General features: G+C 47.0%; 5 protein-coding genes across 15 annotated transcripts in view; 4 read left to right on the top strand and 1 right to left on the bottom strand.

The window, feature by feature from the left end:
- The window catches only part of Foxk (forkhead box K), a 6,513-nt gene extending 151 nt beyond the window's left edge, over positions 1–6,362 (top strand). Inside the window, exons 2-6 of the mRNA XM_076436428.1 lie at positions 838–1,218; positions 1,603–2,376; positions 2,496–2,758; positions 2,878–2,980; positions 3,403–6,362. Of these exons, the coding sequence (XP_076292543.1) occupies positions 838–1,218; positions 1,603–2,376; positions 2,496–2,758; positions 2,878–2,980; positions 3,403–3,577 (1,696 nt within the window). The 3' untranslated portion in view covers positions 3,578–6,362. The remainder of the gene's footprint in view (positions 1–837; positions 1,219–1,602; positions 2,377–2,495; positions 2,759–2,877; positions 2,981–3,402) is intronic.
- The window catches only part of L(1)10bb (BUD31-like protein), a 20,276-nt gene extending 730 nt beyond the window's left edge, over positions 1–19,546 (bottom strand). The window contains exons 1-3 of one of the 2 annotated variants that reach the window (XM_076436485.1): positions 19,406–19,546; positions 19,159–19,281; positions 9–18,878 (exon numbers count right to left, since the gene is read on the bottom strand). In XM_076436485.1, the coding sequence (XP_076292600.1) occupies positions 18,661–18,878; positions 19,159–19,281; positions 19,406–19,499 (435 nt within the window). In that variant the 5' untranslated portion in view covers positions 19,500–19,546 and the 3' untranslated portion in view covers positions 9–18,660. Of the gene's footprint in view, positions 1–8; positions 18,879–19,158; positions 19,282–19,405 lie in introns of those variants that run through there. The other variant, XM_076436483.1, reaches the window with a different exon arrangement.
- Positions 7,652–15,472, top strand: LOC143214872 (uncharacterized). 6 transcript variants are annotated; one of them, XM_076436393.1, is made up of 5 exons: positions 7,652–8,089; positions 8,917–9,208; positions 9,294–10,007; positions 10,084–10,301; positions 10,643–15,472. In XM_076436393.1, the coding sequence occupies exons 3-5, from the start codon at positions 9,911–9,913 to the stop codon at positions 13,340–13,342; spliced, it is 3,015 nt and encodes a 1,004-aa protein (XP_076292508.1). In that variant the 5' UTR covers positions 7,652–8,089; positions 8,917–9,208; positions 9,294–9,910; the 3' UTR covers positions 13,343–15,472. The 6 variants fall into 6 exon arrangements, with proteins under 6 accessions (XP_076292508.1, XP_076292512.1, XP_076292509.1 ...); XM_076436394.1 differs by lacking the exon at positions 7,652–8,089 and adding an exon at positions 8,617–8,758; XM_076436396.1 differs by lacking the exon at positions 7,652–8,089 and having other exon boundaries at positions 8,734–9,208; positions 9,294–9,522; positions 9,811–10,007.
- Positions 15,881–22,995, top strand: LOC143214885 (protein APCDD1). Of its 5 annotated transcripts, none has more exons than XM_076436423.1 (6): positions 20,132–20,393; positions 20,586–20,633; positions 20,725–20,866; positions 21,142–21,373; positions 21,507–21,887; positions 22,081–22,995. In XM_076436423.1, exons 1-6 carry the CDS (start codon positions 20,333–20,335, stop codon positions 22,987–22,989), a joined length of 1,773 nt encoding a protein of 590 aa, XP_076292538.1. In that variant the 5' UTR covers positions 20,132–20,332; the 3' UTR covers positions 22,990–22,995. The 5 variants fall into 5 exon arrangements, with proteins under 5 accessions (XP_076292541.1, XP_076292538.1, XP_076292542.1 ...); XM_076436427.1 differs by having other exon boundaries at positions 21,507–21,915; positions 22,081–22,511; XM_076436426.1 differs by lacking the exons at positions 20,132–20,393; positions 20,586–20,633 and adding an exon at positions 15,881–16,009.
- LOC143214896 (uncharacterized) lies at positions 15,987–18,367 on the top strand. Its single transcript, XM_076436440.1, has 2 exons — positions 15,987–16,229; positions 16,660–18,367. Exons 1-2 carry the CDS (start codon positions 15,987–15,989, stop codon positions 17,767–17,769), a joined length of 1,353 nt encoding a protein of 450 aa, XP_076292555.1. The 3' UTR covers positions 17,770–18,367.

Here is a 22,995-nt window from a genome sequence, read left to right as displayed (position 1 = left end):
ATACATACACTTATATATTATATGTAGAAACGTAGAAACAGGATGAAATGTATAATCGTTCGTTGAGCGATTTGTTGACAATCGATTCGAATAGCACGTGTCCCTACTCGCATTTATAACTCCATTGATAAGGGCAAAGAGATTTCGGTGTTCTAATCGCGTAAATGTGAGCACATTTACATTGTGCACTAATGTATATGTATATAAGTAGTACACACGCGTGTATATATATTACACAAGCACAAGTGTTTATTATTTACGCATCGGTTTAAACAACAAACACAGACACACGCACATCGACACATACATATATACGATACCGAAGCTATACTTATATGTGTGCATATTGTATACCAGAACACTATATAACAACAAAATATTTACATTACTGACAATGAATCGAAAGTTCGAATTATCGATCGATCGATCGATCGATTGCTGAATCGGTTGGTTGGTGGACCGGTTGGTGAATTTGTGCGACAATTCCAGATAATTCAATAGCTGTCAGGTTTTGTATTTAAATGGTTGACGCGAACGTGTATTCGATTTGTAAAATTGCTATTTCACGGAACATTGCGACGTTTGCCTCTCTCGAATTAGTTTGAAACCGAAGAGAAATTTTTGGTGACTCCGTTCGTATCCGTTGGCTCCACGGTACTCGGTTCTCGTTCGTTTTTCTATCCGGATCCGCGTCTATGTATCTAGTTATCTGTTCGGTTATCTATCCATCTATGTATCTATCTATCTATCTAACTATCTACCTATATCTATCTATATCTATCTATCTATATCTGTCTGTCTACCTCTCCTTTTTCTCTCTCTCATTCTATTCCGGAGGAGGGTTCGCTCACTTGGTGCTATGTCTACGTACTCTCGTACTCAGGAGAGCGACGCGTGGGCCCTTCTGGCACTGAGGTCGGCACCGGCCAGTCCGACGAAGATGCAGTGGAACCCGGAGGCAAGAGGTGCACCGATTGCACGGCTCGAGGGTCGCGAATTCGAGTACATGGTTAGACAACGACGTATCACTATCGGGCGTAACAGCAGCAAGGGTGAGGTCGACGTCAACATGGGCCACTCCAGCTTTATCTCGCGACGACACGTCGAAATCTTCTACGATCATCCCTTTTTCTTTATGACCTGCAACGGTAAAAATGGTGTTTTCGTCGATGGAATTTTCCAGGGAAGGGGCTCGCCTGTCTTTCAATTACCAAGGACGTAAGATATATTTCGAGTCTTTCCAGAGTCGACTTAACCTGTCTTGCACGTTTCTCGCATGCCTCTCGCACGCACGGAGTACAGAGCGCAGAGCCGTTCCATTTCAACGAGTTCAGTGTTTTCGAGCAAGCGTGCTCCGATAACGTCCACGTCCTATATATTTCGAATTATTTCCCCAATATGGTCGCTCCTTAACCGATATACCAGTAGCCGGCCAGTTTAGAATCACGAATTAGTTCGAGACTTTCAAAAATTCGTCGAATCGATTTTCTCAGGATCTTCAGGATTTCGCGTGTAGTTTGCTTTAGCTCTTGCAAGACTCAAAGTCCTAGCTAAGCGCTCCGCTCTACTTTCCGGTTCTCGAATGTTTGGTTTCTGTTGCAGGTGCACATTCAGGTTCCCCAGTACAAATATAAGGCTGGTATTTCAGTCGCTGGTGGACGAGCAGGAGCAGAACAGCGTACGAGTACCTTCTCCACCGAGACAAAGGGCGCCGTTGCCACCTCTACGTATCAACATCCCGGATCCAGGCTGTGGCAGTCCGTTCCCCTCGCCGACCGGTACCATCAGCGCTGCTAATTCTTGTCCAGCCAGTCCTCGTGCCGGCCAGGGAAGGAGAAACATATCGGCGGATCTACAGATGGTGGCAGTGTATGCAGCTGCTGTCGCCAACGATCCGCAGAATTCGAATTTGGAGAGGCATGATGGTGGACCTAGTTGCAGTAGGCAGATCAGTCCGGAACCGGGCATCGAGACACGCTGCAGGGCTGGAGGTAGCAATGGACCGAATGGTACGACTGCTCGTTGCAGTCCTCCTAAAGATGATACCAAGCCGCCGTATTCGTACGCTCAACTAATCGTTCAAGCGATAGCATCGGCGACAGACAAGCAGCTGACGTTGTCTGGAATTTACTCGTACATCACCAAGAATTATCCGTACTATAGAACGGCTGACAAGGGCTGGCAAAACTCTATTAGACATAATCTTTCGTTGAATCGTTACTTCATCAAAGTACCCAGGAGCCAAGAGGAGCCGGGAAAAGGATCTTTCTGGAGAATAGATTCTCAGTCGGAAGCCAAACTCATCGAGCAAGCTTTTAGGCGAAGAAGACAGCGAGGCGTTCCCTGTTTTCGGGCACCGTTCGGTCTTTCGTCCAGGTATCGTAATCTACAATATAATTGAGAGACTCGTTTCAAAACGGCTTCGTTGGCATGCACGCTTTTCTATCAATTGAAAGACGTAATCGTTTACGTGGCATTGTCGCTTTTAAAACTAGGAGCGCCCCCGCTTCGCCGTCTCATGTAGGAATCAGTGGGCTAATGACGCCAGAATGTCTGAGCAGGGAAGCCTCTCCGGGGCCAGAATCCTATCCGGATAGTTCCGTACCTTCTCCGGCTGGTGGTCAATTGAATAGTCAGTCTGCTCCAGGATCGCCTGGGCATCCGTACGCGCCCTCGAATCAAACGTCGCATAAAGGTCGGCTGATGCAACAAATTACCGTTGTCACGAATGGCGTTACCGGTGACGCGACCAGAGAAGGTATTTACTCCAATCGATATTATCCTTTTCTGTTTCTCGACTCCGTTTTCTCTACTTCTGCTCTCGTCTTTCCATTTTTCCTTGTTCTATTCTGAAAAGCCTGCTTCGAATTGTTTTAGATAAGTACGTTGTATCTGGAAACGCTATGGAGGAGCATTCTCTCTCTCCGGCTGGCCAGTACAGCCCAGCTCCTGTTATCGTACAAACCACATATAACTACAGGTACCATATAACAAACCAATAATTAAATTTCACTCTGTTCCCGATGGGTCCCATGGAAATCACCGACAATATTTCACCGACTCCAGATTTGACCGACAATAACTTTGCCTGACAACTAACTTCTTATAGCGTAATAATTTTCAAGTTTTGTAGACAAATGTTAAGAAAGAGTGGGGCTATCTAGTAATAATTATATTTTTATACAAAAGTAAAAGTGTTTAGCATGTTTAGAACGATGTTACTATCGGATAATACTGTCGACGATTTAAATCGTTGTCGGTTAAATTCGTTTACAGCCAAAGATATTCTCGGTGATAACTGTGTCGGTGATTTCCATGGTACCCGTTCCCGATCGTATCCTCGATCGTTCTTGATTACCGAGTCGAATGGCTCACTGAAACCGATCGTTTCTTTGTATCCAGCGGAAGCTTCATTGGTCCCGACGCAGGCGTCGGTGTCCCGAAACGCTCCCACGAGGAAATGGATAGTTCACCGGGTTCACCGGCACCGCTCGCCATCGTGGAAAGTCCAGAACCTCTGGAGCATCAGCAACATCAGTCGAAACGTCAACGCTTTCACGAAATGGACGACCACTGAATCGTTCTTGTCCTAGCTTTCCGTTACGTAGGACACTTGTTACATCGCGCTATTCGCTCATCGTTGAATATATCTGCACGCGCGTGTACCTCATATCTGCTCATAATGTGCATCAAGCATTCAGCATCGGCATCCGCATCCGCATCCGCATCACGCGTATACGTTCACGTTCACGTTCACGTTTGTACCAAAACTATCGGATGCATGCCCACATTGTCCATGCCCCATCCAAGTCTATGCGCATCCTCATCAACGTTCGCGTGAGTACCAACAACACCATGTACACGTGTACACTAAATGTTGTACTTTTCATTTTATACATACCGATTTCTTTAGTCTGCGTATTAATAAATACTCGATTCAATTTATCGTTTAACGCAACAAGTGGAACATTGCTAGAAAAATAACAGAATGGGGAAACGAAAGGAAAAAAAAAATTGAAATAAAGACCGGTGTGGTTCCTTTTTTTTCGGGTTCGAAAACTTTGTTTTTTGCCGTTCAGTTTCACGCAACTTTTTCTAGTATCTCTCGTATCGTATTGTATCGTATCGTATCGTATCGTATCGTATCGTAACGTATCGTATTATATTGTATCGTATCGTATCGTATCGTATCTTGTCGCGCGTCGCCAGCAACCGACAACGAGAGAAAAAGCGCGTGTGCGCTTGACACGCGCGTGTAAAAGGTGTCCCGATATATTTGACAGTATGCGCTCGAACGTGATCCAGCGTCGAATACACAATTTGCGAACCGAACGTTCTGGATAGACGCGTAAAGTAACGAATGCTTGGTCAAGAACGAATCGATTTCGAGAATCCGAAGGGAAAACGCGCGTGTACCACCGTATTAGGCCCGTTACACACATCCGTTTCTCTAACGTGCGGCGACCGTGCGGTACCGGAATTGCGGTCTGAAAGCACTATAGATTCAATCAGCGCTGCACATTTGTTTGAACCGTAGTAGAGCTGTTACTTTTCCGAAGATTCGAAGGAACGAAGAGAACTTCGAAGTGTTGAAGCTTCGAAGCCTTGGAAGTGTCCGTAGTTTCTAAAATTTTGAAGTTCTCCGTTTCTTTTAATCCTCTGATAATTCGCTACGGAGGTTCGAATTTCGAAGCTTCGAAAATTCGATTCTCTCACGTTCGAAGTTTCTGAAATCGAAGCTGCGAAATTCGAGGCTTCGAAGGAAAGTAACAGCCCTAAACCGTAGTTGCGGCGCCGCGATCCAATATTCAGCGCAATATTTTCCTCTACTTGTGCTCTGGTCTTTCCATTTTTCCTCGTTCTACCCTGGAAAGCCCGCTTCGAATTGTTTTGGAATTGCGGTTCAAACAAATGTGCATCGCCTAATCGAATCTATATCTCCGACCGCAATTCCGGTACCGCATGTTCGCCGCACGTTAGAAAAACAGATGTGTGTAGCGGGCGTTATTCGGTTTCGAGAGAGAAAGAGCTAAAACCGTACAGGTAACAGAGTTTTGCGTTACTCCGCGCATCGTCGCGACCGGTTCATCGTAGCATAACATTTATTTAACTGACGAGGTATTAAGATTAATGGCGAATCGAGGAGCGTATGCGAACAATTCGAAATACGGTGCAGAAATTCGCGTAATCGTTGGATCTGGATCTCCGGGCCATTCAAGATCGATCTTTCTCGAGAACGACCGCGTTTCTCGAACGAACTGTACTCCCCTTCGCTACATGATTTTGTTCTCGAGGACCGGTCGCAGAGAATATCTTCTCGGATTGTAATCGATGGTACTCTTTACTAGGGGACACCGAGGATATGATATATGTATACGTATACATGTGCGTCCCCGTCCGTGTACATATACATATGTATACATGCATGTATGTATGTACGTACGCACGTATGTATATTAACGCGGACGTCCTCGCGAGCGCGTACAGAAACATGTGTGCACGCGTCTCATCGAACGAATGCTTCCTTCGTGTTTTTCGAGGTACGCTGCGTACGGGCGAGGAACCGGCGCGAGTTTTCATTTTCGTTCTCCAATAATGACTACTCGCCATCGAAAACATAATACTTTGTCGGTCGGAATCATATCGTAACGGTTGTAACGTGTTCGAAAAGTTTGTTCTCCGAATCTCAAAGCCGGAGGGGAAAACAGCGCGGCACGAGAAGAAGATCTCGCGTCGTTTGTCCTCGCCACCCGCGAAACGAAACAACCAAACGAAGAAAGACAAAAAGACAGGAAGAGACTAGAAGGATAGAAAAGATAGATAGAAATGAAAAGTCTGATGTGTTCGGATGCTCTGCTAACACCGCTAATTGAATTTTTCTTGGGAGATTGATCGCAAAGCTGTACCGTAAACAAGCTTCGTAGAACCGTGGCGGATCGTTCTCGTTTCACGAATCGACTCGGCTGGGCTACTATAGTTGTCTTCTGATTCTTTGGTTGTCTAATAAACTTTAATGTTTCTGTTGAGCGTGCAACCATTACCGTAAAGAAAAGCAGTCGATGAAGAAAAAGAGAGAGAGAGAGAGAGAGAGAGAGAGAGAGAGAGAGAGAGAGAAGAACAAGAAGAGGAAGAGAAGAAGGAGGAGGTAGAGAACGATGAGGGAGCAGAGAAGAGGACAAATGATGTCCTCTACGCCTTTTTGACTCTTTTCATTCGATCGTTTCCGTCACGTCGAATCGATTTGTTGCTATTCCCCGAAAATGCTCGCGAGCCGTAGACACGAACAGTAGATTGTAGTTCTACGTACGATTGTGAAAAAAATTGCTATTTAAAAACAAAACAAGCAATACTTCTTTGCTGAATACGTCGTTTGAAATTTCTTCCCGACGTGCCTGTTTATCTGATAAAAGTTATTAACGTACTATAATCATACAGGAAGAGGTGATAGTATTTTTGTTGCCACTTGTAAATAAACTCTTAAACGAATACTCGTCGATGTTTTCTCCGATTCTCGCGCACGTCGTTTATCAGTTGGAACCGATCAGAAGTTCTTTCTCGAATTTATTTTCTGTTCACGATCAACGATCGTCCAACTAGCAAAAGTATGTTCTACATGGACTAGCTTTTGCAAATTCGGTTTTTTCCACATCGACTATCTTCCTCTCTTTCTTCGCTCCATTTCTCCTTCTTTCGTTCTCGCTTCCTCGTCCCGCTCCCCGTGTTTAATGTTAATTTGCAAATCGATCGGCTCCCTGTTCGGCGAAACAACGAACCCGAGAGAAAGGAACAAAGTCCCCGTTCGAGAATGCGAAGGGTTGTCGAATTGACCACATCCTGATTAACGAAACTCGCAATTCTGCCGCCGTATCCAGATGATTTCTTTATTTCCCTGCGATCTGTGACGAAAGAAAGGGGAGGCTCGCGGTGAACCACGGCGAACATCCGAAATGAGGGAAAAGGTAACGTATATATTCTGCTCGTTATAAGTAGACATCGGATTTCATGCATTTTCGATGAAAATTAAAAAATTTAAAAGTACTGTTACAATAACTCGAAATTACTCGCATAGTATTTACGATCTCGAAACTTTAGTGTTTCAAGCATAAACGAAGGTGTCGGCTACACCTGCAAATAGTAGTTATTTCATCGCATAAAAATTGATTTAGCGTAACCAGTTACGTAGAAAGCGGCGTGCGCGTAACTGAAGGTTAAATATGTATTAATTAAGAGAGAAAATAGATTTCAATTTCACTGCGGTGTCTTGCGAATCGGGTATAAAATTTCGCGTGTAGATCCGCTGTCTAATTATTAAGTTGGAGGGAAAGTGCTGTCGTATTTTCAAGAAAACATTTGAATCAATTTACAAAAAATGTTTGACATTATTCAATGACCTGTCAATCCCAGTTTCCCAATCGCTCACTAGCAAAAAACACGTGTTCTCCATTTACAATAAAAATTGCCTGCTCATTTCAAATACAACAAAACTTTCCCTCTAATGAAAAAAAAAAGAAAATCGCGGATTTCGGCAGAGTTTCACCGACAACCGTTCCGGGAATTGTTACAGCAGGGGAGGAAGCGCGCGATGGAATGGAAATCGCAGAAAAAAGAGGGACAGAGCCAAGCTGGGTAAGTACGTTACACCCCGAAAAATCGTAAAATTACTCCGAAAAAGCAAGTTCTGAAAAACAAGCCTAGCGAAATGCCGCGTATATCGCGCGCCGGGAAAGGCGAAAAGAGAAAAGGGAGGAATAGAGAGACGGGGGGCCGGATAAATGGATAGAGAGAGGGTGGCTGGGTGGGAGGGAGCTGGAAGAAAAAGGAAGCGAGAGAGACGACAAGAGAGAAAACGAAGAAGAAAGGGGGTGTTGCGAGCTTGCGCGACGTTCGACCCGAATCTCTCGTCGGAGCCAGCCAGCCAGCCAGCCAGCCCGCCAGCCAGGCAGCTAGCAAACCAACCAACCAACCACTCATCCAACCAACTAGCCAACCAACCAGCTAGTCAACCACCCAGCCATCGGCAATCTTTTATCTAGCCGCATTCTAAGCTTCCGTGCTCCTCTCCTTCATGGAACGATCAGTACTCTAACCGGTATAGTATCAATTTAATCAGCTCTCTTCTCGTTTCCCTTCGTCACTGTGCGAGATCGTCGTTCCCTGCGGTTCGCGTATACCTTTCCTCGCCGCTACCACCTCCTCCAGCTTCTCTTTCCGCAGTCGATCGGAGTTTTCGCTTTTTTCTATCCGTTTATTTCATCGTTACAATCATTTTTCCACTACGCTACCGCTCCTGTCGCGAGCATGTACGTCAATTCTACATCCGTACACGGAGAGCACATCGAATCCATATTCTAAATTGGTACTCGACTCTCTCTCTCTCTCTCTTGGTGTCTGCGCGTCCGAATTTTCATTCCAATTTTCCTTTCGTGAACGAAGCAAACGGTGCGCGTCTGAATTTTCATTCGAATCTTGTTCTTTCGTGAGCGAAGCGAACGGTGCGCGTCTGAATTTTCATTCCAATTTCATTCTTTCGTGAACGAAGCGAACGGTGCGCGTCGCAAACCGTACCTCGATCCAATAACTCGTGTGCTCCGCGAGATCGAAGCTCTGGAACGCAAAGTCGCGAACATAGGGGCAGCAGAGAATCGGTGACCCGTTAAATCGTACTGGTTTCGAGTTTCAACGCGAAACGCGTGCACGTTGGACTCTCTGTCGAGAATAGGCGTCCCTGTGGTAAACGGTAACGAGTGACTGGTAACAGGTAACTGGCAACAAGTATAAGAGGAATAAGGGTAGAAAGAACGTCGCAGGGAACGGTGCCGGGAACTCGGGTACATCCACGGTTCGCGACTAAGTGAAATATGTAAATGTTTTCTTCTGTTTCTCGTTCGACTAACGAGTCGTTCGTAATTTTTCGAGATTTCTCAGTGTATCCGTGTCCTCGGGTGAAACGGAACAGTCTCGTCTGCGCGAGCGCAGGATTTTGCGTGCAGTTGCTCGACGTAGAACGCCACGGGAAAATAACATTCGTGATCTCCATGCGATCGTCGAACGTTCGAACGCGTTCTTCGCCATTGTTACGCGAGTTTCGCGGGATCGAAGCTGAAGAACAACCGGAGACGGTGCGGGAAGTCGTGGTTTCCATCCCTTCTAGCCTCGTATATAGCCTTGTAACCAACGAATCGACCGGACCATCGAATCAGCGAGCAAGGTACAGTCGGTTATCTCTACGTTTTCGATCGATATTTTTGCAAGAAATGATATCCTCAAAATGTCAACGCATCGTCTTCTTACAGTTTTCGGAGGATTTGAGAAGCTGTCGGTCGGTGTTGCAAATAGAACGAGTGAAGAAGAAGAAGAAGAAGAAGAAAGCGACGATGGTTGCGAGCGAGAAGGAAGAAAAAAGATGCGCGATTTGTTCTGTTCCGAACCAGCGACGAGAGGAGAGTTAACACGGATTCAACCAATTATAGCCCCGTTCTCGAGCGAACGAGCTACTTCCGGCTTGGTTAATCCATATAAAGAGTAAATCAATTCCCGTCGAAGAATTCTGTTTAACGTGGCCTATGCTTGGATGGCGTTCCGCGGTTCAGGCGTGTACGAAAACAAGACGGAGTACCGCGTCGGTGAGGGTTGGCAGCGACAGGGTTGGTGGTCGCTCGTGATTCAGGGGAAAGGAGGTGATAGCGGTGATGATATAGCTGCGGTGACAGCGGTGTGACGATGATAGTGACGACGATGGTGGGAGGAGACGAAGGAGGATCGAGAGGAGGTCGACGAACGCAGGGAATGATTGTGGTTTCGCATTTGCAGGCGGTGTTCGTGAGCAACACCGAACGATGCTAGCACCGGAAAACGCGCGAACCACGTCGGATTGACAGTTCGAGGAGTCGAAAGTGGCGCACCCCTTGGAATGCTCGCGCCAACGGTATCGAACAGTTGGGGCTGGGGAATCTTCGCTTTCCTCGTGCTGGTCTTTGCCACCCCCAGTCCTGCCGCAAGTCGCAGAGGTAGGTAGCTCTTGGTTCCTTCTTTACCACCGCGTATCCACGAAAACTTTAGAGATATCTTTTCTCGCTGTTTCAGCGGAACGCGATCACTGCAACAAGACCGTAGAAATCTACGAGGACGTGTCGAGTCCGGCCGTAACCGCAGCGAATTGGGGAAAACCTCTGTTTTGCTCGTACCGTTTCCGCGCGTTTCGCCCGACAGCACCGCGGGACTGGATCTTACGCGTTCGATTTAAAAAGTTCAAGGTCGGCGTACTGGAAAACGCCACTACCTGTTCCGGCGGTTATTTGCAGGTAGGCAAGCGGCCGCGAAGTACAGCGCTTTCTCGATAATTGTCCGAAAAAAAGGTGACACGCAAAGTGTTATTCCTGTTTCCCACGATCAATGCAAAATATTTTTATTTGGCATAAAGATCCGCGGTCTATTCATTACACAAGTAAATATCATCAGAAAATATTCATTAGAAAATGCTACGAATACGTTGATGAAAGTCCCATAATAAAATGATGAGAAATAAAGACATTTCGTTATTGGATTAGTAGTATACTATGTTGTACTTCAATTATCGAGGAAACGCTGCACCACAAGTATCGCGACAGAATTGAACAGGACGAATTTTATTCAACAACGACAGATCATCGATGGAAACGCGAAGTCGGAGGTGAGCAATCGCAAGGACCCGGGAGTGTATTGCGGGGAATCGGAGCAGCCGCAGACGTTCATCTCGGAGACGAATTTCGTCCGCGTGTTCTTCCACGCGGAGAACTTCACCGATCAGACGTACTTCAGTTTCGATACTCGCGCGGAGCAGCAGTTCGAGGTGTACCTGAGGTATGGCCAGCATCCGGAGCTGTACCCGAATCGCAGGGGCGAGATCGTTCTCGGGAGTTACTGCGAGCGTGTGTTCAAGGATTGCCGGCTGCAGACGTGTTACGTGCAGAGCCCGGCTTATCCGGGCATATATCCGCGCGCGTTGCATTGCAAGTATCGATTGAACACGCGGGTGCCCTACATCAAGTTGTACATCGAAAACCAAGAGTTCAACATCGACGGGCAGAGATGCGAGAACATAATGACGTGTCCGATGAGGCCGATAAGTTCCGGATCGGAGCACTGCCCGTACGACTATCTGCGTGTGTACGACGGCAAAGACGAGAACAGTCCTGTGATCGGGACGTTCTGCGGAATGGGCAAGTTCCCTTACAGCATAATCGGAACCAGTTTGGACCTGTACGTCGAGTTTGTCTCTTCGCCAGCCGGGCCGTTGTTGAACACCGGGTTCACGTTCAACGTGGGCAATTTGCCTGGCAAAGTGGAGACGGTGGGCGTTCAAAACGGCATCTGCGACTGGCTGTTGAACAGCGAGTCCCTCGACGCCGGCAAAGAGGGGATATTCCTCTCTGTGGCTCACTGGTATCCTCCGCACACCAGCTGCAACTATTTGCTCAAGGGTCGACCTGGCGAGATCGCCAGGCTCTATTTCCCAAGCTTCCGCGTGAACCGCATCGAGTCGCCGATCCAGCCATACGAAGGCGATTGCGGCGAGAGCCTGACTCTCTACGACGCCGACTGGCCGGACGACGCGAAGATCATCAAAACCTTCTGCGACACGTTCAGCAAGCCGATGGAGAAGCACGACTTCGTCTCGAGCTCGAACGCGTTGTTCGTCAAGTTCGAGAGCAAAACAGGAAGCTACTCCGGCAGCTCGCTCTACTATTGGGCGCATTATGATTTCTTCAACGCGACCAGGTTCGGCGAGCCTGTTCCCGGGACGGAATGCGACGAGATGTTCGCTTCGTGGAAGACGCGCTCCGGTCGACTACGATCGCCGCTCAACACGCTCGTCTATAAACGTCCCGGCGATCCACCAGCCGATCTCTCTTGCGCGTACACCTTCCTCACGGATAAACGTTTGTACGCTCGCGTTATTCTCACCGTAGAGTCTGTCTCCTTCAAAGAGCACCCGTACGCGCAATGCGGACACTGTTGGGACAGTCGGGTGGATCGTTTGATCATCAAAGAACCGGCCGCCGCTATTTCCGGCGAGCAACAGTTTTATCAGAATCATCAGCAACAGACTCAACAGTCTCAGCCGTCTCAACAATCGCGACAACAACAGCAACAGCAACAGGATCCAAGCGCCGAGAAGACTGGACATTGCATCTGTCGATCGTCGTCGATCGGCCAAGCCGGCGACGGTAAACCCGTAGTGCGCGTCATCTCGCGCGGAGAGAAGCTCGAGCTGAAGATGTTGGTAGACGGAGCGCATTCAGCGGCCAGCTATTTCAAGCAATACGCGCCGCTGTTCGAGGCGAGATACGAGTTCGCTCACAGCCCGCTCTGCGGACCCGCGATTCTGCCGGCTACTACCAACGGCGAGATCGAGTTCCCGCATTACGAAGCGCTCGGCTACGTCGCGCCGCCACGCTCCATCAAGTGCATCTGGGAGCTTCGCGTGAACCGAGACAGAGACGTGTGGCTGCAGTTCGATAAAATCAAGTTCGCCTCGAGGTCCTGCGAGGACGGCAAACTGGAGATCTTTCTGCCTGGGAATCCGGATCCGTACCTGGGTATTTGCGGCGAGAACATCAGCTCTGCGTTGAAGATGCCGATCATCTCAGCAGCACAGATCTCTCCGGCCGGTGCTCGACCATCCGGCGAACGGGGTTCCGGTCTGAACTCAGGTTCCGGCTCGGCTTCCGGCACTGGATCCAGTTACAATTATGGTTACGGGACCGGGTACAGCTTCGAGAATACGCAGACGCAACAGCCGAACGTTGGCTCGTCGTCTCAGACGTCTTCGAGTCCGAACGATGAGTCCGAATGGCCCGCCGTGATTGTTCAGTTCACCGGGACGATGGCTCCGGCTCGAGCGGCGTTTAAAATCGTATGGACCGAGCTGTATCATCTACCACGCGATGCCAACGGAGCTCTGAACACGCAGAAACTCGAAGAGGTCTGCGGATTTCGGTGTCCCGGGGACGTTGGCTGCATCCCCGCTAGACTTGTCTGCAACGGAGTGGTAAATTGTCCAGCACCGGAACCTAAGTCCACGTTCCGTAAGACGAACAATGGGACAGGTTTATTGGCAATAACGGAGGAGCCCAACGACGAATCGAGCGAAACCTGCGGCAATCTGCTTGATGCACGCGTGAACTCAGCCGGATCCGGAAACGGTGTCGGTGGCTTCGCCAGCGTTGTAGGATCCGCTGGATGGGCTGGTGCTGGTTTAGGAGCTGCTCTTGCGGTTCTTTTCGGGCTTGTCTGTTTGCTGATGGTTTGCAGAATCTGCAAACGTCGCTCTACACCGAGAAACATCCACGTACCGTATTGACAGAAGCGCGAATTCGAACTGGAACTCGAACTCGGTTGCGATCACGGTCACGGTTGCTCCCGCGATACCAACCCTAACTCTCGCGGATGTCGATACGAACGCGGTACAAGACTCGCGATCACCGTAGGCGATAGAAACTGTCATTTCTTTGCCTGTTCTCGTTTCCCAGGAATCCTTCATCGCTTCTCATCGTCGTTCCGCGGTAAAATGTACGACCAAGTCCGCCACGCCTTGATTCGCGCCAACGGACCGAGTAGAAATCTTTAAAAGAAATAGTTAGCGCTTCGCGCTCGTTTCGTTCCGTGTCATCGAGCGAGAAAAAGGGCGAAAGCATTGAGCGGAGCAGAGCGGGGTAAGGCGAGCCCCGGCAGATCGATCGATCGCATAGGTAGAGGTAGACAAACGACTATAGAGGATACAAGCATCATAGCCGTAGTATGGAAAACAATTGATCGATCATCAACCATACAACCAACCGAAGCTAATTAGAGGGCGAATCGATTCGGGAGACAGGAGAGAACTCGAGAAAGGTGTCGTTGACCGTCTACGCGCGCGATCCGTGCACCGTGCTCGTTTCAGGAGACTCGAATCTATACACAATTTCGTAGATCGTATTCAACCCTTCCTCTACGATGGTCGAGATATCTCGTCGCCGTGATTTCGGACGTGCGATGCTGTGGACGAGATATCTCGACGAAATCATGGCGACGAAATAGCTCGTCTGTAGTATCGTACGCACGACAGCGTGATGACGAGATATCTCGTTTGTGCAATGTACAATGAAATGATGGCGACGAGATGTCTAATCCACGTAGCGAAAGGGTTGATCGACCCCTTAAATCGGAAACGGATTCGGAATCACATTAGCACGTATATATGTACAATCTATTCGCGTTACGTTAACGACAAGAGTGCCTGCGAATGTTCGTACGCGTGCGTTATGCGTTCACGTGCGCGCGTTATTCTACGAGAATATGCCGAACAAACTTGTATATATATATATCGAGAATAGTAGGACGCATCGATTATTTTTAGCGGAAAGGTACGCGCCCCGAACAAGCATTTGTCGCGGGCCGTCTTTCTTTTGTATATAGTTTCCTAATCGAAGATTCAGCAGATATCTTAGAGAATCGATAGCGAACGATCGTGAGACCGCGAGAATGATCGCGATCACGGTCACGTGCTCATGCAACGCGCACATACCTCACCATAACCGCGTTCATCCACGTCTACGCTCGTAGACGTAAAAAACCCAACGCGAGAGACGACGCGATTTCAATCATTTGCGTTTCGTCGTCGTCGTTACCGTTACCGTTACAGTTACCGTTACCGTTATCGTTACCGTTATCGTTACAATTATCGTTGCGTTCATATCATATCGTACTGGCGCAATCAATTCGACAGATTTTCGAAGCAGCATCGACATGCAACGTCTCGTGTCTGTTTTTACCGTGCATCCGCATATACAGCCGGGGACTATGTTAAATGGACACTTGAAAATCGCATAAATTTGTTTAAACTGGCCCAAATCACTTGAACTTTTTTAAGATGTTTCACCGACCCGTTGCTAGACAATGAGCAAACAAAAATTTGAACCAGTCGGTCTAACATCTTAAGACAATCCAAATGATTTGGACGAACTTTAAAAAGTTATGCGATTTTGAAGAGTGTCCACTTAATATTGCCCCCGACTGTATATGTGTACGTATATATATTCCGATTATTTGTTACGTTATTCATCGAGTTATCGTCTGCTTTTTTTTACAGTTTTTTTACTGTCGACGTTACACGTTCAACATTGAAGAGCTGCGCGAACGACGTCGACGTCGACGTCGGTGTCGACGTTCGCACGTTCGTACCGTTTGCACTTGTTATCGTCGCTACCGTCAACTCTCTTTAGGATGAATAATATACATAGTGCATATACATATAATAAGTACACAGTTATCGTTACGATCGCGTGAAACGTCGTCGTTGTACCGTTGCTGTTACCAACGTTCTCGTCGTCGCCAGTATCACGGTTGCTAATACAGTTGCAAACATTATCGTTACTGCCAGCAGCGTCGTCATTACATTATTATATTTTTTACAAATAAAGAATACCCTCGTCAACGAGGTAAAACAGACAGATTCTCGTCGACCAATTTATTTTCCTCGTTGTACACACAGAGACGAAAAATTTAAAAATCGTCACCTTTAATTTTTCCTGCGCAATTGCGACCGATAACAATTTTTTTTTAAATTATTCACACATTGGCTAGTAAACTGATCCTTCTAACGTCTCGGAAGAACGCAAGCTGTTGAATTTTGAAAGAGTTATTTGTGTTTTTGTATCTGTTTTAATATTGGACTATACGATTGGAACTTTTTTGAGAAGTTAGAGCAATAGTTTACCGAATGATGTGAAAAGAAATTTTTGTTAAAAATTGCAATTGGTCGGAATCGTCGATTTCCGACGACGCGAATTTGTTTGCGCGTACGCGTCGCTCAACCTTTTCTCGTTTCTCGCATCTCGCATGTCGCGCGCGGCGCCGTCTTCCCTCCTTTCACCATGTTTCGTTCACCGACATCAAAATCGTCCAGTTTATAGTTGACCCCGACACAGACGAGAAAACAGCCAAGACACGATACAACCACAAGCGAGATGACGGTGAAGAACGTAGAGAGGTACGATCGCATTTGCAAACCGCGTAAATCGCCAACCTCCGTTGTCGGACTGATCACCGAAAACGTTTTCGTACCGATAACGAAGACGGTTTTCGTCGAGAAAGGTTCACGCGTCCGTTCCAGCTTCTCTGACCGAAGTGCGACGAATACGATTGCACCGCGGAAACGCGACAGCGGCGATGCGACGATACCGCTTCTGAAACAACCCTCTAGGCAACCGGTAAAAATTCAGTCAAATCTATTCAGACTAGGGCTGTTACTTTCCCTCGAAGGTCGAGATTTCGAAGCTTCGATTTCTGAAACTTCGAAGGTGACGAGTAGACTGCGGATCTTCATGAAATTACGGCTTTGAAAAATTTGCAAAAAATGTTAGGATATAAAATATAACAGAATTTAGTACGACTTTAATTTATTTCAGATCTAAAAAGGCTACTACCACTACAAAAATTGAAAATCGCATAAACATTCACAGTCTAGTGATGAGAATCGAAGTCTCGAAGCTTCGAATTAAAGCTTTTCTGTATTCTTTGTATTTTGTGAAAAGTCAGTCGAATTTTCCAAGAATCTTCGAGACAGTAACAGCCCTAATTTAGCCTCGTTCAAATTCAACGTCGACTAAATCTCGCTAAAGGAACAACACGCGTTTCCAGAGCAAACGAATCCACTGTCAAGAGAAGAAACGGACCACGAACGATCAACGGAATCCAACATTGCCGCTATTTAATTATAATACGACCATCTTGAGAAGACCGCGAGATGAAAAGAAATCGAACGTACTACCGTTTCCTTCTCCAATTTCAGTCTCTAACGCGAGTCCCGTTTCGGAGCAACTGTCTCCGCCGAAACGTCGGAAAACTTGTAAAAATCGAGTCGAGCCCGATCGATGCTACGCAGAATCAATGAAAACGAAAGCACGTTTGACGGTGAACGATCGGGTATCGGTTAGCGCGACAAACTCGTTTATCTCGGTCACCTCGTCGAACTTATCGAACGTCGTTGGAATCGACACGGAAACAGCGACGCGGCGTGCTTTGAGCGACTTACAAACGATAGATTGGTTATCGACGGATACGTTGACAACGGTATTCGATAAAGCGGTACGATTACTTGAAACCGATTCGTTCGGCATACCCGTTGCGTTCACCGTCGCGGCAACGCCTGCCCGAATAGCTGAGGTGACAACAACCGAAGCAGAAACCGAAGCGACGGCAGAAGTAACGACGACAGCCACCGATGTTTGCCGAAGCCTGTTGAACGTTTTCGAGGCGGACAAACTCTTCAGATGTTACGACGAGTCGAGGAAAAAATGTGACGATGCCGATTGTTTGATCGTTCCCACTGCAGCAGCCGATCTCTCGGAAGAAGTGTACCCTTGCAAACCGAAGTACTCGTGGCAAGTACTCGGCAAAAATATTCAAACATCGCGAACGCTTCTCGAACAATTACTGCAGGAGACGTTCGACGACACAGCGGACTACGCTTGTTCCATTAAATACTCTTGGCAAATCATTGGTATCGGTACGCAAACTTCCAAAGAGGATCTTGTCGCTTCACGTTTGTCCGCTAGATCGGACGTGGTACGGATCGTCGATGGAACGTCGAGTAAATCATCGAGCAAACCATCAGTCACATCGCCGGCTACGAATCTACCTCGGCGAAGCTTGAACAAAGCGTTTCTAATGAGCACTCAGGGTACGCAGACGTGCGCTCATAAAGAAATTCAGACCAATTGCATCGACTTCTACGCGGAACAGCGATAAGCGGGCTCGCTCATTCTTTCCTAGGGACAGCAGACACGTCTTGAGCGAATACGAAGACGCTAATGTAAATAAGATCCGCGGTTTCTGAATGTGGTTGCACACTCACACACCGCTAGATACAAATACGTGCACGAGGATTACAACAATCGCTAAATGAAAGATCAATCTAACGCGCAAGTTTCCTAAAGTAGCCTGCTTTTGCATTATTCGGCAGACAGATTCATTTTCATAAAGCTACGCAATTACATGCTGCCGAATAATGCAAATTACGCCTCGAAAACGCGAAAGTAGGCCACTTGGGCATACTTGCGTGCTAGATTGATCTTTCATCTAGCGATTGTGACTACGGAGAGGCCCCAGAATGGTTCGAGGCCGTCCAGGCCCTTACAATACTCGTGCATGTACATGTATCCAGTGGCGTGTGTGTGCAACGCTTTTCCACTGTTCTCCATCAGATTCGTTTCCGCTTCACGCTTGCTTCTTCCGCTACCCCTTCGACACTGAAACGATAACGTCCGTAGATCAAGGAGCACAACTAAAAAGGAAAACTACTTGACTCTCTAATGAACAGAACAAGCTTCTTTTCTTGTTCCGCGTCAACAGTCGTTTATTTCCATTAATATTCCAATTCTCACGCAACGAGTCCTGGCCCGTGGTACTCGCGCCATACAATCTTACGAACAAAACGCGTCTTTTCCGACACGAGCGTCAAAACGATAAGACAGTGTTTGTTAACACAGTTGACAGTTGTTTATTAACGTAAATTTCCAGCAATCGCGCGCAGATGTTTACGCGCAACAGGGACTTTCAAAATCAAGTACGGCTCGACGGCACAGACGCCGATCGACCGTCGATCGTCGAGATCATCTTAATTATTTTCAACGGCGTAGGTTATCCAGAACATCCTCTACAACCGCAATGAATGCATTCAACTATTCTGCCCTCTTCTAGTTTTCCTTTTGGAACTCGGCAAATACAATTTGTCCCGAAATTAGTGTCTCTAGTTTGTATGCAACGTAAACAACATAAATTTTCGTAACCCACTTTCTTCCATTTCGCTATCAAGTTCTTGTCGGCTATGTTCTCATTCAAACAGTAATCATATAATTCTGTAAACAAAATGGAATACAAAGTTACCGTACATCTTGTAGTTTTGGAGAAGTAAGCTACTCTCTGAGCCTCACAAGTTGTCTCCTCTGGCAGGAATTCAAAAGGAACGAGAATTTCACTTGCACTTTCGGTTCTAGCTGATTTATTTGCTAAAGTGTGTGATGTCACCTAACAATTGGCTGCGAGCGAGAATCCTCTATGCCTCTGTGGCGTCTCGCGAGACAACTTGCGAGGCAAGGAAAGTAATTAAAAGAAGAATCGCTTTCGAACGATACTTACCTCGGCTTATGGCTTTCCGTCTGTAGTACAGATCGTATATGTACCGTGATTTTTGATGATGGATTTTAAAAATTGGCCACAAAGATTCTTGTTTACGTTTTCCCTCGTGAGGTTCCGTTTCAGCTGCGATTCAACCAACCGACAAAACGAGAAATAACACACAAGCGTTACCGATACAGAAACGAATAAGAAGAAAACGAAGGATTTCTGTCGCAAACATAACCTACGTACAGCGTATCGCGGTTACCTTCTCGCATTTTTTGCTCCAATTCCTCCAACGTTGGCTCGATCAATTCCCATCCGTCCGGTGGCGGTTTCTTACTCCGTCGTACTTTTGGCATGTTTTGCTTTCGTTTTCGTTTACGTTTACGTTTACGCAAAGAGGATATCTGGTTTACTTTTACGGGCGATATACGTTGCGATGCGATTTGATGCGATTCGACTTCGACTCGATACGATTCGATTCAATTCGATATATGAGTAGCGCCACTCGTCGGTGAAACCGTAAATGACGCAATGGATGATGCGCGTCACCGTCGGTGACGAAAATCCATCGAAAATCTTAATATTATCACAGACGAGATATAGAATAGACTATAGATCTATCATCTTATGGAACTCATGTCTCATGTTCTGAAATACGACTGTTAAAAAATTCAGAGGTTTTGGCACCGACTATCATCATGATAGGTCTATTCAAGTCTATTGGTCTATTCTTATATCTCGTCGGTGGCACAGTGATTTAAATTTTTCTTATTTGCAAATTTCCACATGTCGCCACTAGATGGCGCAGCCATTCACTTTTTGGCACTCCAATCTCCAATCGCTGCTCGATTGAGTATTTATTTACTTACTGCAGAGATACTCTCTGCTGCTCTCTGCTTACTGCTACTGTTACTTATTACGTGATTCCCGGAGACCGTTACACGGAATCGGTGGAGTAGAAACGAATACGTTTCTCCCGTATTAGATAGGTTATCAATGATTTTTCTGAGTATACTGAAATGTATTCATCGCGAATACGTTTTCCGAAAATTTTCTGACGTAAAAGAATATACATATATTACGAGAACACAAGGGTACAAACTATACAAACGGTTTAGTACGAACGATGCTTCGAGAGCGAATAAACGGAATGTTCGGATGAAAGAGAGAGAGATATGCAAAGCGAGTAATGGATTGTGCACCGTGCATGCTAAACGCGCGGTCAGCGGTCGCGTCCACAATTGTTCGAGGTGAGAAAGTTGGGAAGGGATAAGGGATACGGATAAATACCGCGTTGAGGGTGGCTTCGACGCGAGTTCAGTTTGTCAGGGAAAACTTTCTGTATAGTCCGAACGATATTCCTCTGTGAAGAGAGAAAAGTAATTGATACAACGTACGTAGGAGCAAATAGTTTTTACAGTTTCTTGCTTGTACGGTTTTAGAGAACATGCTTTCGTTGGTCGTTGGCCTTACGCTTTGTTTATTTACCGGTAAGTGAATTAAAGAGCATATTGCGGTGCTCTGAAAGCTCGTCGGATAGCAGAGACAGTTCATAGAAATAGTCTTCATTTTTCTGTGCAGATTTTGGTCTCGGCGTTTTCCTTGTATCGGACAAGGATGAAGATCGATGTGACGAGATCATGGAGAAGGTCGCCTCCGAAGATAGAGGAATAACAACGGACGATTCACCGACCAGATTGCAATCTATTTGGTTGTCGCAGCAGTGAGTTGTGCCGTTTAGCTTCTGCGGATTTTATAGATTCATGACAAGAACGATTAGGCGTAATTTCAAACAGTGAAAACATTGGAAAAATTTTAAAATATTATTACGTTATTTTCAACCTATTAAATCTATTAAGAAAGAAAATCAATTTCTGTTTCACTCCAGTTTGTTGGAATTCAGGTAGAAATTAGTTATTTTCTACTCTCTAACGATCGGCCGATCTTGAGAATTTCGCGGATCATTCCCACTGAAATTGTTTGTTTCGTTTGTCGCAGATGCGAGACGCGTGCCGGGCCTGAACACGTGATACGGAAATACAGTTTCTTCGCGAATGGTACGTTCCTGTTGATACGGTACCATTACGCAGAGGAGTCGTGCAGCATCGCGACGTACGCCGTCGTGGCGCGTGGTTCGATCGAACTCTCGTCGCCGTCCATCAGGATCTCCGGTGCCACGGAAACGAACGCTCGACTCGACTCGGTTCACTTGATACCGTTCAACAGACAAGTACATCTTTACGCAAGCCTATGTAGTAAATAGTGGGTATTGGTGCATGACGCATGACGCATGGCGCACGATGACACATGTTCAAGCAACCACCGACGATCGTTTTTGATCGAGCCTGCTGGTCGATCAACAGGTTGCTCGCCGATTCCGGCGCAGAATAAACGCGACTTGCGCCGTCGACGACACCGAGGAAATAAAGTGGCGTCCTTACCGAGCCGAACCGATCTACAAACGGCCGATTCACGTTCCGGCGGACATGAACGTCAATCTCCACGGGCCGAGCTCGAATTCGTTTGAAAGTCGTTCGCGACGCACGAAGAATCGTGACGCATTCGATTGTTTGGAGATGTTGAACATCGAATTCGCGGAACTGGGGCTGCTGCGAGTCGAGAAGAGAAGATCGAGAGTGGAACTGCTGCTTGGTGGATCTCTTCGGAGCACGAGACTATCGGAAACGTTTGGCACGCGGACCCCGAGCCGGTTGCAGTCTCTGGCATTGCTACGCGCCGATACGGTAATCATGACCATCACTATATGTATATGTATGTATATAATTTTCACACACACATTCCATAATATCTACAAATAAATAAAACTCAACAGTTTTTAAACCCTGCCATAGCTTCAGAAATAACTTATAAATAAGAAGATAAAAGCTCCAGAGTCTCGAGTGAAACGGTGTAAGTAACTATGTGATGGTGTTTCAGCTTGTTTTCTGTCCAATCTGCGTGAACGTGTTGCGCGCCACACAGTACAGTCCGCCGCTGTTTCATCAGGCTCCGACGCTCCCGGTGGAGATCGGAGGTCTCTGGGTGAGCGTCAGGTGCGAGAGCGTCGACAGAGGCTTCTGGGCCAGAAGAATCTTTCGGATTTATTCCAACGAGAATCGTTGGTCCGCGCGTTGGACGTATTACACCGATTTCGCGTGTTCGATTCCGTCGTGCGCGGTTATGGCAACCGGCACTTACGCGCGAACCAAACAGCCCCGTTCGCGATCACTTGATTCGACCCCGTTCATGTTCTTCGATCGCGTGCGCTTTCGCTTCGATGAGTTCGGCGAATCGTCGAGAGGATCCAGGAAGGATTCGAATCTCTATCTTCGGATTTTCCGAGTTTTCCAAACGAAACGGCCGTTCTCCAGGTCAAGACGTTGTCTTCCTCAAGGATACGTCGACTACTCGAAGACTTCCGCGATCCCAACGTTCAAGGCGAGAATAAACCTCGATTGGAACGGCGATTACACTTTGCTGTTGGCCTCTTCGAAGGACGATGTCTGGGAGGCTCCACTTCGTCGATGCTCCAATGCAATTTCCTCGAATAATTTCCGAGCAAAGAGTTGCGCGCGCGACCCGAAATCGTGGCAGGAATCCTCTTTCTCTCTCTCGTCCGAGAAGCTGTCCGTTCTGTACAATCGCTTCTTTCAATATCCGATCGTCCTATTCTTCGCGTGCTGGCTGTATTTTCTTCCTTTTCGGAACGAACGAACCATTCCATCTCTTCCGGCTGTTGTTTTCCAAACAGTGTGTCTTTTGTTGAACGTTAACCCCGTCTCGATCGTGCGTTTTCTTTCGTCAATGGCTGCCTGCATCGCGCTTCCATCGATCTCGTCGACGTGAATACGT

Source organism: Lasioglossum baleicum, chromosome 13 (genome assembly GCF_051020765.1).
Source record: "Lasioglossum baleicum chromosome 13, iyLasBale1, whole genome shotgun sequence".
NCBI classification, from domain to species: Eukaryota; Metazoa; Arthropoda; class Insecta; order Hymenoptera; family Halictidae; genus Lasioglossum; species Lasioglossum baleicum.
This window is presented reverse-complemented; position numbering and strand designations above follow the sequence as displayed.

Excerpts from the sequence above, each read along its gene's own strand:
- LOC143214885 (XM_076436423.1), top strand. The coding sequence starts at position 20,333 with ATGGATTGTGCACCGTGCATGCTAAACGCGCGGTCAGCGGTCGCGTCC. Across the intron at positions 20,634-20,724 it reads TACGCTTTGTTTATTTACCG|ATTTTGGTCTCGGCGTTTTC; the intron begins GTAAGTGAATTA and ends TTTTCTGTGCAG. Across the intron at positions 20,867-21,141 it reads TCTATTTGGTTGTCGCAGCA|ATGCGAGACGCGTGCCGGGC; the intron begins GTGAGTTGTGCC and ends CGTTTGTCGCAG.
- LOC143214872 (XM_076436397.1), top strand. The coding sequence starts at position 9,911 with ATGCTCGCGCCAACGGTATCGAACAGTTGGGGCTGGGGAATCTTCGCT. Across the intron at positions 10,008-10,083 it reads TCCTGCCGCAAGTCGCAGAG|CGGAACGCGATCACTGCAAC; the intron begins GTAGGTAGCTCT and ends TCGCTGTTTCAG. Across the intron at positions 10,302-10,642 it reads GTTCCGGCGGTTATTTGCAG|ATCATCGATGGAAACGCGAA; the intron begins GTAGGCAAGCGG and ends CAACAACGACAG.
- LOC143214896 (XM_076436440.1), top strand. The coding sequence starts at position 15,987 with ATGACGGTGAAGAACGTAGAGAGGTACGATCGCATTTGCAAACCGCGT. Across the intron at positions 16,230-16,659 it reads AACAACCCTCTAGGCAACCG|AGCAAACGAATCCACTGTCA; the intron begins GTAAAAATTCAG and ends ACGCGTTTCCAG.